This window comes from Cavia porcellus, unplaced genomic scaffold, assembly GCF_034190915.1.
Source record: "Cavia porcellus strain 051 isolate PalLab524CR breed Dunkin Hartley unplaced genomic scaffold, mCavPor4.1 scaffold_14, whole genome shotgun sequence".
NCBI classification, from domain to species: domain Eukaryota; kingdom Metazoa; phylum Chordata; class Mammalia; order Rodentia; family Caviidae; genus Cavia; species Cavia porcellus.
This window is the reverse complement of record NW_026947497.1, coordinates 25,104,458-25,117,997: the sequence shown is the minus strand read 5'-3', so window position 1 is coordinate 25,117,997 and position 13,540 is coordinate 25,104,458. Positions and strand designations below refer to the sequence as shown.

General features: G+C 37.8%; 1 protein-coding gene across 1 annotated transcript in view; it reads right to left on the bottom strand.

Annotated features, from left to right (window-relative positions):
- Positions 1–2,213: 2,213 nt before the first annotated feature.
- The window catches only part of Larp1b (La ribonucleoprotein 1B), a 94,912-nt gene continuing 83,585 nt past the window's right edge, over positions 2,214–13,540 (bottom strand). Inside the window, 5 exon segments of the mRNA XM_063260754.1 lie at positions 2,214–3,430; positions 6,827–6,954; positions 7,877–7,986; positions 11,721–11,865; positions 12,360–12,523. Of these exon segments, the coding sequence (XP_063116824.1) occupies positions 3,170–3,430; positions 6,827–6,954; positions 7,877–7,986; positions 11,721–11,865; positions 12,360–12,523 (808 nt within the window). The 3' untranslated portion in view covers positions 2,214–3,169.

Below are 13,540 nucleotides of genomic sequence, written 5' to 3'. Positions count from 1 at the left end.
ACATAGTGAGTTCAAGGCCAGCCTGCACTGCAAAGCAAGAGCCTGTCTCAAAAAAAAAATAATAATTAAAAATTTATAGCCCAAACCTAGCCAAAGTAAAAGTATGACAATAGGTAACTGGCTAAATAAACTATCATGCACACATATGTTGGAATACTACATATGTAAAAATACTAATAACAGATAATTTTCAATCCCATTAAGCAAAAAAGGTGGGTCACAACTCCATGTACAGATTACAGTTTATAATACTAATTTTTTTCTTTTTAAAAAACGTACTTTACCTTTTTAAAAATTTCCTAGTAAGTATTCTTTTATAAACTCAGTAATATGATAAGATTAATTAGTACCCACCACAAAGCTTGAGTAACATGATCCTACAAAATTATACAATTTCCGGATTAAATTTGCACTTGAGTATTTAGTTGAGTAGAAATAACCTAAGTTAAACATAGGTTTCACATGTATGTATTCAACAAAAAAGAATATTGAAAAAAATTTAGGTCATTTCAAGAAACCATTTAAAGCAAACCCGGTGTGGTGGTGCACACCTATAATCCTAGCACTTGGGAGGCTGAGACAGGAGGATCTCTGCGTTTGAGACCAGCCTGGGGTACAAAGTGAGCTCAAGGCCAGCCTGAAATGCAGAGTGAGCCCCTGTCTCAAAAATTAATTAACTAATTAATTACTTAAATAAAGCTAATAAGCATGGTTTGGAAATTTCTCATTGAAAACCTAGAACTATATATCCACTTAAAATAACACTTAAGAATTTATTATTCTAATGTACTGCTTGTTTTGCATCTCTTTACATTGATAAAGTTTATTCTCTGAATATTCAAATTTGACTATTTCTTAAAATTAAAGTATCAATATTATCTCCTACAGTAAACTCTGTGAAACTCTCACACTGTCTTGACATGTTTGATGCTATAGTATACAAAGTTATACTCAAATATTTCAAGGAAAGAGACACTATGGTAACTACTATTAAGTCGGGTTATCTTGTGGTGAAACACTATGTTGCTTAAATTGTTCTGTTCTGACCTGTATTGTTATCCTGTTACGTCCTCTTTTATATCAATCTCCCCTTTTTTAAAAAAAAATTTTATCTTATTATTTTTTAATTAAGGGAAAAAAATTTTAAAAATTAGCAGGATATATTATAGTAACTTGATTTCCTATTAACTCGATTTGAAGCCTCCTATTTCTCTCACCATCTTGTTTTGACTGATTTTACTCTATTCTGTTCTGTTTGATAGTATCAATTCTGAGGGTATGGGCAACTACTTTGAAGGCAGTAAGATTCACTATGATGCCCACCTAGGTTTGACTATTATCTTCTTTTGAAGTTCAGTAATGTCTCCAATGTTCAATTTTATTATACCTGATAATACAAGCAATTCTTTTAAAGGTAGCAAGGGGCATTATGGTAACCACTGTTGATTACCTGGTATTCTGTTTTTACATCATGTACTATGTCCATCCTTTGTTTTGACCAACTCTGCTTTGTTTTGTCACATTTAGTTTTATTCTCTTCCAAAAAAAGTAGTAAGAACTGTGGGAGTAATAAAACCCAAAATGTTTAAATGTTATTGAAAAAAAGAGAGGAAAAGAAAGTGCTCTAATGGACACAACTGCAAATGTGTTTAGGTGTGTAAGATAGATGACCATATTACTAAGTTTTTGTTGGATCATTGAACACAACTGTTTGCAGTATCACTGTTTGAATGTCCACTTTGTATGCTTAACTTTGTAACTTGATCAACTATTTCTAAGATGACAATATGTAATTTATTAACTAGTGATTTCCTTTTTTTTTTTAAATTCTCTATTACTTGTACCCTTTAACTGTTTTGTTTTCTCTTTAAATTAAAAAAAAAAAAACTCTGTGAAACTCCAGATTATAATTTATACTTGGGAAATAACCTAATAAAAATGTATTTATTCAAAAACAGTCCATTTGTATGAAGACTATGTGAATTTCAATATTACTATTTATAAGAACAAGACATCCAGTTTACTCAAAAAGAAAATAATAAATGACTGTAGTATACTGAAACTAGCTGCTCTGTCAATCCAATATTTGTGAATCTTGTACTCAGTAAAAATAGATGTTTATCATTAAAACTTCATAAAATACGGTCTTCCAGCAAAATTGAATATAGCTTCTCAAACATATTTTAAAAATTGTTAAAAATAAATTCCAACAGTATAGAATAAATGCTTTATTTTTTTAAAATCTCACAAAACCTCAAACGATCGTTTACATTAATTTCAATTACAGGAAAAATTAGAAACCAATTTTTAATAACTCTTGAAAACACTTATGAGCATACTACAGAATTAAAATAAAAACAAACATTAACTATTACTTTTAAATTGATCTGACTGCTTGTGACATACTTGTGGATGTACAAACAACAGATACATCCAAAGCAGTTTTAATTTATTTAGGACAATAGTCTAACCAGTACCAATGCAGTTTTTAATTACTGCAAGCTTACACAGAATCACAAAACTGAGTATCTCCAAATATGTAACCAATTTATACCAATTCAGAAAAACTCCACACTGACACAACTAGGAAAATCACAAAATATGACCAAGGGGGAGAGAGGGCATCGAAAGTGCATACATTTCAACGTTAATTATTACTTAAAACAAGTTTCCTTTGAACCTGTGCATCTGAAAGAAAAAGTAAATGTCTCTTTCATATTCTTTTTTCTGAATTTAAAAACACATAGGTAACCTATGAACAGAAGTTCAAATAGGAGCTGACAGGAAGCAGCTGGGTCATCCAGAGAGCTCACTGTGCAAGAGATGAACACAGCACACACTATATTTTCTGCAAGAAGCGCACTACACCGCTGGCATTCCTTGCGCTGCTTTTAACATACTGAAAGAACACTGTTCTTGTAAACATCGGATTAAGAAAGTACTGAGCCCAAATTGCATTACTAGAGGATCTCTTTAAAGGGCACCAAAACTATCCTTCCTTTGTGAAGCCCGGGAAAATGCGTTTGCAATTTACCTTGCTTTTTAAAAATGCTACCATTCATCTTCCTTTTCCTTTTTTCTGATTATCATAGACATCAGAAGATTTTTTTTCCCCAAACAAATCCTGATGTAAATACTGACTTCAAGGACACACAATTTTCCTAAGAGTCTATTTCTCCAGGGGAATTTCACCGTTCGTTGGGTTCGTTGGGTCGGCAGCAGCAGTGAGGTCCTGGTCCTGGGGTGAGCTGCGGCCCGAGGCCTGGGAAGAGCGCAGTCTGGGAGAGGGCACCGGAGGCTGCGCGCTGGAAGTCAGCTGGGCGGTGGCGGCAGCCTTTGCGGAGGAGCCGGACACAAGTCTGTGACTATTATTCTCCTCGGCAGAGGTAGATGTAGGCGTTTTCCTTCCCGATTCCTCACTAATCGGAGGCTGCAAATTATGAAAGACAAGATGATTGACAATTCTCTCACTTATTCCCCCTTAAAAATCTAAGGCCAGCCTTTTCTAAGGAGTTGAGAAATTATGGTGGGACCTCAGCTGATTTCACTGGTATACTGAAAACTGAACGGTAACTTAAGTATTAAACCTAAGTTTCCTCCCCAACCAAATCAGCATCCTCGCGTTGGCCTTCTTGTTCTTCCTCCTGACATATGTTTATAAAGCTTCTCTCATGTTGGCTGGGTCTGGTGATGCATGCTTGTGATCCCAGCACTCGGGAGGCTGAGGCAGGTAGATCACTGCCAGTTCGAGGTCAGCCTGGGCTACAAAGTGAAGTGAATTTGAGGCCAGCCAGAACTGCAGTGAAACCATGTCTCAAAAAGACAAAAACAAAGTTTCTGTCATGGTGTGTGGGCCAAGCTACATATTAAGGCATAGGCATAAGGCTGGGTGTCTTGCCTCTAAGAAAATGTTTCTACAAGGCGATTTTCCTTCTTTATTCAACTTCTGTCAGCTGTAAAGCTTTTCTAACTCCAGTTCCTTCTCAACGCCTACTAAGCTTGCTGAAGTGGTAATGTTTAAGTAACAGATGAATGAAGGCAGCAGTGGTGGAAAGCGCGCCGCGTCAATAACTTGCAGCAAGTTGGAAGTTTCACCTAGGATTTCCACGGTAAGGAGATTACTGTGTTACTGCTGATACTAAATTTAAATGTCTTCAAACATTAGTATCATGAAGCTTCCAAACCCACTCAGACTACAAGCAGGAAGGCGTGGGCATCCAGAAGGAGTCTACATTTCAAGTAAGTCAGCTTGCAGGCCTGTCAGTGCAGACAGGAGCACAGAACTGCGCACCTCTCGACCAGCACTTCTGCTGAGCAAGCCGAACGGTAACCGCCTTGTTTTCTCTAGCTTTTAAGAGAAGGCCCAAATTCTTAGCTTACATTCAGACAGGACAAAAGCTAGGAATGCAGAGCAGGACCTCTTGGTGATGGAATTAGTGGACTGCTCTAGAAAAACAGCTCTTCATTGCAGAGACGGGGGTGCTTCCAGATGGCCGTTCCGAGCCACACACACCAGGCTGCGAGGGGAAGGTCCCAGCTCCGGGCAGCAGTGCTCTCCCTTTTACCTTTACTTCTTAAGAATGAGAACTTTTTAGTTTTCCTCATGCTTTACTTCTCATTTTCTCTTTTTCCTCTTTTGCCCTTAATTTTCTTACATTTGTTCCATATTCTTAACTTTTCGTTTACCTCTTTAAATCAAATTCATTAAGGTTTACTTCCCTTCAAGCACCTACGTACATGACGTCTTTGCCTGAATTTTATTATGGAGGAACTCTAAATCCACATCAGCATGTTACAAAACTTGTGTGTCTTAAAGTACATTACAAAGTGAAAAGGGGCTGGCGAGGTAGCCCATGCCTGTAATCCCAGCACTTGGGAGGCTGAGGCAGGCAAATCACTACAGGTTTGAGGCCAGCATGGGCTACATAGTGAGTTCAAGGCCAGCCTGAACTGAATAGCAAAACCCATGGGAGAAAGGGGAAAGGAAGAATGGGAAAAAGAAAAAACATATTTATACACAAGATAAGGTAGTTATACAGCTAGTTCCTCTTAGTTCATTGAAAAGTTTGTGCTAATTTTATTTGGACAAGATACTATGCCTGGAGTCAGGGATTTAGCTCAGCAGCAAAAGCGCCTGCCTGATAAGAGCATTCATGAATTCGAACCCCAGGATGAAAAAAAAAAGATACCATGTATCTTGTACTCTAAATAACTACTAGGAAGACAACAATATACAATGTTTTTGCAATGTATTAATTATTAATTATTCTACTAGCCTGTTTTGACACAGACCCTGTCTCAATAAAACAATAACAACAGAAAGTAGCTGGGTGCAGTGGCACATCCCTGTGATCTCAACTACTTAGGAGGCTGAGGCAGGAGGACTGCAAGTTCAATTAGCCTGGATATTGCTCAGTTGTGAAGGACTTGCCGAGCTCATGCAAGGCTGTGGGTTTAATCCCCAGCACCACAAAAACAAAAAACAAAAACAAAAACACAAAAAAACAACACTGCAACTTGTGTTGGGAATCTAGCTTAGTGGCAGTGTTTGCCTAGCATGTGTAAGGCCCTATGTTTAATCCCCAGCACTTCCAAAAAAGAAACAGAAAACAAAAGGATAAAAAGTTTTCGCACTAATAGAAATCAGTACCATCCTGATAAAAGTCACCAAGTCTAGCCAAGCATGATGGAACACACCTGTAATTCCAGCACTTAGGAGGCTGAGGCACAAGAATTGCCACAAATTCAAGGTCAGCCTGGGCTACACAGTGAGTTCAAGCCCAGCCTGAACTGCATAATGAAACCCTGTCTCAAAAAAAAAAAAATTACGGGGGCTGGGGATTTAGCTCAGTGGCATAAGCGCCTGCCTCGCAAGCAGGCAGTCGTGAGTTCAATCCCTGGTACCAATAAAAAGGAAAAAGACAAAAAAAAAAAAATTACTAAGTGTAAAAAATTTTCAACTGTAGTAGCAAATCAAAATTAAAGTGAACCGACAATGGTACTATGGTTACATAAGATGTCCACAGGTAGAAAAATTTAAGTGAAGAATCTATGACAATTCACTCAGCTATTTTGGGGCCTATTTCAAAATTTGATTTCAAAATTGAAATGTTAATTTTTCACATTTAAAGATTAAAAAGCAAAACCATAAAATTAAAATTAAGAAACTCACTGAGAAGAAGCTAGGCATGATGCACACCTAGAATTCCCAGCACTTGGGAGGCTGAGGCAGGAGCATCACTGCACAGTTTGAGGCCAGCCTAGGTTATACAGTGGAATCAAGGTCAGCCTGAACTACACAGAGGGATCCTGTCTCAAAAAACAAAAACAGGGCTGGGGATTTAGCTCAGCGGCATAAGCACCTGCCTTGTAAAGCAGGCAGTCGTGAGTTCGATCCCCGGTACCGATAAAAAGGAAAAAGACAAAAAACAAAACAAAAACAAAAACCAATAAAGCTACTGAGAAGTGACGGAAATATATGGGCAATAAAAAGAATAAAGAAAAAAAATTTTTAGAAAGGCATATTCTTTTAATAATATCTAATTTTTTAGGCAGAAAAATATGTACAGTGAGTTATAATTGAAATAGAATCTCAGGTTTTTCCTTTTGTTTTTTTAAAATCAGATTGTATTGGTATATTTTAGGTATACACAATAATCACATTTATTATAGAGAATTTGTATCTATACACAATTTAATTTCATTTTTTACCATTTTTCTGCCCAGCCTTCAACCCAGTCTTTCCCTCCTCATTAAAAATTTTGTTTCCAGTTTTTCCTTCTTTTGTTTTTTTTTTTTTTAACTAGGAAAAGAACTTAAAACTTACATCAGCGCGGAAGTCTTCTAACTTCTTAAAACTACAGAGGTATTCTTGAAGCTTTGGGTCAACAGAATGTGTCTTAGATTGAGAGTATTTCAGATAGGCCCAAAATTTTTCTAGTCCATACAGCTGACCTAATAACAAAGAAGAATATACACTATAAATGATATAGACTTTTAAAAGAGAGTCATTTCAATCAGGATTCAACAAGCAATAACCCATGTATCTTTCTTTTTTGTTGTTGTTTTTGTTTTTTTTCTTGGTGGTACTTTAGATCAAAATGACAACCTCATACTTGTCAGGCAGGCGCTTATGCTGAGGCCCCTTGTATCTTTTATTATATGCTCTTATCTATTTATTTTTTTGAGGTAGCATCTCACCATATGTTTCAGGATTTCTTGAACTCACTATGTAGCCCAGGCTGACCTCAAACTTCAGGCGATCCTCCTGCTTCCTCCCAAGTGCTGGTAATCCCAATACAGGTGGACACAACCACTCCCATTGCACACTAAGATGTGCAGTGAATTATAGAAATAGTAGCTAATACTTACAAAGCACCTGTGTAACAGGTATTATTTAAGTGTTTATTATGTAGAAAATGAATCTGAACCATATATAACCTTGTGAGATGGGTATTATATATATGACCAACAAGAAAACAGAAGCAGGCAAGTTTGAGAAACTCACCAAGGTCACCCAGCTTCCAAGCCCGGGGGATCTGGCCCACAGCCTGCCCCCTTCACTGCTGGCAGTCTGCTTTTCCAAGCCCATCTATTATTACTGTCACACAGGCTTTCATGTGAGGAACAGTGGCGAGGAGCCACGTTTGTTAAGAGGATAATGACAAAATACACTTGCACAAAGCAAGTACTTAGGGGTGGTATTTTCCCGTATGTCTCTTTTTACTACATGGTACCCCATCCTTCACCAAGAACCACAAGAGCAGCATGAGTGTCTTAAGTGGTACATTCTAAAGACGAATGCTATGAACTCCTTTTTTACTTATCAACAAATTCAAGTTTACAAATTCCAAAAGAGTAAGATTTTTGTTTTTACCAGATTCGTAATCTTTTTTGGTTTCTTCTTGGAAATCCTTAAAAATTTCTTGTCTGAAATTTTTTTCCAGTCCGTAACTATAAAACCTGAACAGACATTCTAACCCATACCTATGCATAGAAAAGAAAAAAAAATTATAATAAAATTTTGCTTTTATAATAATTTTGCAAACACATCAATATAAGCAAATAGGATGTGAATAATCCTAAACAAGAATAAGAAATCAAATTTTAGCACAGATTTTTAATTGAAGTACTAATAACACTTAGATGGTTTTGCCACCATTTTCTCTCTTTTGTTTTAATCAGACACAGAACATAACAAAGCTATACTAGGAATTTGCATATTAGAGGCAGCCCTTGTTGGTTAAGAGGCCAGCTTTTTTTGATGGTCAGTGCATCTCTCCCAAGTATTTCTGAAAAAATGATCAAAAAGGTTAGGGACAATGGAAATATTTTAGATTTTTCATAAGCTAAAATCTATGATGGTGAGTTGTTCATTATCTCAAATATAGTCATTCTAGAGAGAGAAAACCATACATTCGTGCCATGAACCCTACCTGTACTTAACCCATTCAACTAACATCATTGAACATAATTGAAAGGCACCTCAGAGATCACCTCTACCAAGTTTTAATGTGTAAGTGTTATTATTATTCTGACAGGAGCTATGATCACTACATAAATCAGACAGCAAGTTTTCTTGCTTCTTCCTGTAACTATTTAGAGAACGCAAGACAAGTTCTAGACAGTGGGTCAGCAAATTACATGGGCTCAACCTTTAACAATGGTGATAAGTAGAACCCAAGAGTGGACAAGGCCATTAAGCAGAAGTAAAGGATCATGTCTCTCTGACTCAACAAAAACATGCCACAGTTAAAAGATTCCTCAGAACCCATAAATTCGGAGCACCTCAGTGGAAGAGGCTGCAAATTCTTTATTGCTGGCAACACAGAGTTGGCTGGCTACTGTATACAGGAAGCAGGTGTGTGGGGGTTTTGCTTTGTTTTGTTTGTTGAGACAGGGTCTGTGTAGCTCAGGCTGGTCCTGAACCCACTTATATAGCCTAAGTTAGCCTCAAACTCACAGTGATCCACCTGCCTCAGCCTTCTTAGTGCTGGGATTATAGACATGCGCCACCACATTTGGCTCTGTATGTGTTTTATAAATAGTTTATTATAGATGGAGCTCTCTATTTTTTGGAGTTCATTTTATTGTTTTCAGTCAGTGGATAGTCAATACTGGTCTTTTTTCCTAATATTGATAATCATTTATTGAGCATTGCTATGTAACAGTTAATGTGTTGGGTCCTTTCTATGTTTTGTTCAGCTTTCACAATAACACTATGAAGTTATCTAACAATTTCTCCTGCGTTATAAAGAAACTGAGGGAACATAACCTATTAAGGTCACAGTAAACCAACAGATTGAGATTCAAACAAAAGTCTGATTTCAAAGCCTTGAGACACTTAACTATCTCTCTCTAGAAGAAGCATCTAATATAGCTAACATAGTCTCCTGGTGAAGCTACAGTGAAACAGTAAGAGAAGTTACTAGAAAGTCCAAAGGAACAAAGAGAAATTGCACAAAAGGTGAACGAGGTACACTAAGATCAAAACAATAGCTTTCAAATTTCCCTACCTATGCAATAACATGAAAAAATATTTTACCTTGTAAGTCAATACATGCACTTGTATATGTGTATGTGTATAAAATGTTTCATAAAACAATTCTTAAATTTGCAAATATGTACAAACTGTTAAGCTAAATTCAGTAGAGTGTGATACCTTCCACTGTATCTTTTAAAGCAAAACAGAATCCTTAAGTTGATTTTATAACCCACTAATGGGCAACAAAAAACAGCCTCAATGACAACACAGACATCAATAGCGAATTCTATTTTTATGTGCCAACTCTATAAATCAGAAGCTACAGAAGCCATAAACCAGAGTATAAATGTGAAAGTATAGTAAGAAAGACCATGAAACAGTGCTGGGATTACTCAAAGATGCTAGTACTAGACAGGGGAGAAGGAAATGGAGGTACCCATGCCATGCATCTGCTGTTCTTGACCGAAACAGATTCGGATGAAAAGTAAATGGTTCATTTTTATATGGTACAGGTACAATTCTTATCAGAAGTATTTATTTGCAGCACTTTGTTCCTCTTAGTATCACAATATCTCATTCAATAAATTCTTATTTGAAATATGAGTACGAAAGGAATCTACAGGTCCTTTTGTTTGATTTTTTTTTTTTTTTCTTTTTGAGACAGGGTCTCTCTATGCAGTTCAGGCTGGCCTTGAGCTCACTATGTAGCCCAGGCTGGTCTCGAACTTGCAATGATCCTCATGCCTCTGTTTCCCATGTGCTGTGGCTACAGGTGTGTGCCACCACAGCCAGCTTTCTTTTCTGTCTCTGTCTCTGTCTGTCTCTTTCGCTTTCTGAGATGCGATCTGGCTATGTAGTTCAGGCTGGTTTTAAACTCACTATGTAGCCCAGGCTGGCCTTGAACTTGCAGCACAGCAATTCTCCTACCTCAGCTTCCTGAGTGCTGGGATTACAGGTGTGTGCCACTATGTCTAGCCAGAAATCTACTCTTAGAATGTGAAGGGCCAGGCTTGGTAGTGCACACCCATAATCAATGTCAGCCTGCACTACATAGTGAGTTGAATGCCAGGCTGGACTAATAGCAAGACCTTGTCTCCAAAAAAACAAAAAATGAACAAAAAAAACCAAAGAAACGTAAATGTAGGTAAATATTAGTGAGTAAGAAATTACAGTTTTTCCTTTTTCTGCCTCTCCTTCCTTCCTTCCTATCTCCACAGAGAGATAAGGTGGGTACACTCTGTGTTCCTTCTCCCCCTTAGTGTGGTCTCACATTCCCTAAACACAGATGCAAGAGGCAAGGCTAAGTCTGCACAAAAGCAACAAAGAGTTAACAAAGCAAAGCAGAGTGAGGGAGAAGAAAAGAAGCAGACGCAAGAATACGTCCAAGTGTCTAAAAGGCCGAGAGCTTGTTCATTCAGACAGCAAGTCCTCAAGTCTCTGCCTGAACCGTCTTGGGGCCTGGACGGTACAGTGCACAATACACAGAAGTGATAGCAGGTCCCCTTCAAGTCAGTGTGGGTTAAACAGGATGCTGAGGCTCCACCTTGGCAACAGTCCTTTCTTAGATCACTTGCTCTGGGTCATGCATGTGTAAGAAACAAGGTCTTTGCTATCACAAATATGAATAAGGGAGTATCTCCATCTTGAATTCCAGCTCACCCAAGAATGCCCCCTCCTGTAATGAGCACACTGATTAACAGAACCTGTTTGTTGAGAGTAGAAGGTCTGGGATACAAAGAGCCTGCTGCAGCAGACTCCCTGCACGTCTGCCCCCTCATGCTGGAGTGTGCCCTTCTGCAGAAGTAAAAAGTCTTGTCACAATTTCTTGGCACCTGAGTGCTTTATCATCTGCACCAACAAACCGAGTCTGGGGCACATTCCCAACACATGTGTGTTGTAAAATGCTCTATGCAGAGGCTTCTGTGGTCAGAAACTAAAATAACCTGAAAAGCATTTTCAAATTTAAGTCTTGTCAACGTAAGCCCCATCAAACACCTTGCTTGCAACCTCATGAGAGACCATGGGCCAGAACTACCTAGAGACTTGATCCTCCAAAATGTTTTAATCTTTTGTGTTTGGGGGTAATTTGGTATGCAATAATAGCGAATGAATATGCTCATACTTGAGATATAGTGTGGAACTTTCACAGTACAAAAAAGTAGGTTACTTGAGTACTTGTTTCTTAAATTATTTTAAAAATTCTTCCTAAGTGTAAAAATATTACATAATAGTTGACCTGTAATTTTCTTTTGCATCTTCCCAAGCAAGTTGTCTAAATTCCTCATACATTTTTTTATTGAAGTGATCTCTGAGGAAAAAGGACCAGAAACGAAAGAGGGTATTCATTTCTTGGGACTGTCCAATTCCCAAGCGTTTTCTTTCTGGGAAAGGTAAAAAAAAAATTTTTTTTGTAGAGTTAAATGCATTAATAAAAGTCAAGACAGTAGTCATTCTGTGTAGCTTAAAATGAAGAAAACTGAAACATCTTAATTCTAAAATGAATTTGAATTTCTTCTAGAGGACAAATATTAATCCTTTTGATGACACACTGCTTAAATTATAAACATTTGTCAAAAGCAAGAATATACTGTAGTAATGTGTCTAAGGTAAAAAATATAAAGAAATGTATAATAATAACTATTAATAACAAAAATAAAAGAATATATATGTTTTTTGAGACAGGGTCTTACTTTGTAGCCCAGGCTGGCCCCTCACAGGAATCCTCCTGCCTCAGCCTCCCAAGTGCTGGGATTACAGGTGTGCGCCACCACACCCAGCTAACAAAAGAATATTTTAACCAGATATTAAAAGACAGAATTTCAATTTGTTAGAATTACATATTTTAAACATAGGTAGGAGAAGACAAGCATCTTACCGCTTAGACATCTTAGGCGATACTTGTGATACATTTGTTGGGTAAAGCCATTTTCCTTCAAAAGTTCATGAGAAGGGTGCTGGAACTTGGGGAGTGGGTGGGGGGCACATCCACAGCTCCCCACAAGTGATGCAGCTTCTGAAGGTGAAGGGTTTGAACTGCTGCTTGAGGAGGGAAGAGGGGAAAGCCTTCAAACTAAAGTATCAAGAAGCAAGCGTATAACCCAAGTTTTTCATTACTGAGTGTCCAAGCAGTGGGACAAAAGTATTCTCTAATCAACTCGGAGCACACAGGTGTACGTCATGAAGTCATTATGTCCAACACACAACTAAATTCGAAAGCTGATAAAGAGTGAATCCACTTTGAATGTTCTTTCCTTTTCATCTGTACCCCTTTATTCCGATTTCGGCCTTCCTCCCTTTTACATGAATCAACTGCTCTTCTATTTCCCCCAAGCTCCCACTTCTATCCTGCCAACAAAGACTTTCCTATGACACTGATTCAAATCACAGGTTTTCAAAGTGTGGTCTGTAGACCCTTAGTGGGTGCCCAGGAACCTTCTGAAAAGTCAAAAAAAACCTATTTTACCGTAGCATAAAGACCTGTTTTTTTTTTTTCCCCTGGGCTGAAATTTGTCCTAATGGTACAGAAGTAATGATATGTAAAACAGCTGATATCAATTGAGGCATGCAGTAACACCAATTTTATTTATTTATTAAAGACAGAGTCTCGGGGCTGGGGATTTAGCTCAGCGGCATAAGTGCCTGCCTTGCAAACAGGCAGTCGTGAGTTCGATCCTTGGTACCGATAAAAAGGAAAAAGACAAAAAAAAAAAAAAAAAAAAGACAGAGTCTCGCTATGCAATTCGGGGTGGCCTTGAACTCACTTTGTAGCTCAGGCTCATCTTGAACTTGAAAGGATCGTCCTGTCTCAGCCTCCCAAGTGCTGGGATTACAGGTATGCACCACTCCTGGCTTGCTGCTCACTGTCAATTATTTTAAAAAAAGCCTACTCCAACATAAGCCAGCACAACTTTATTGTGCTTCACAAATAAACAAGATGTACTTGACATAGTAGAAAAACAAACTTTATGAAATCTCAAGCCTTGAGTATACATCTCTGTGCGTGTGTGTTAACAGTGCGATGGAATCTTCAGTTTTGCAAGATGAAAATGTACTGGA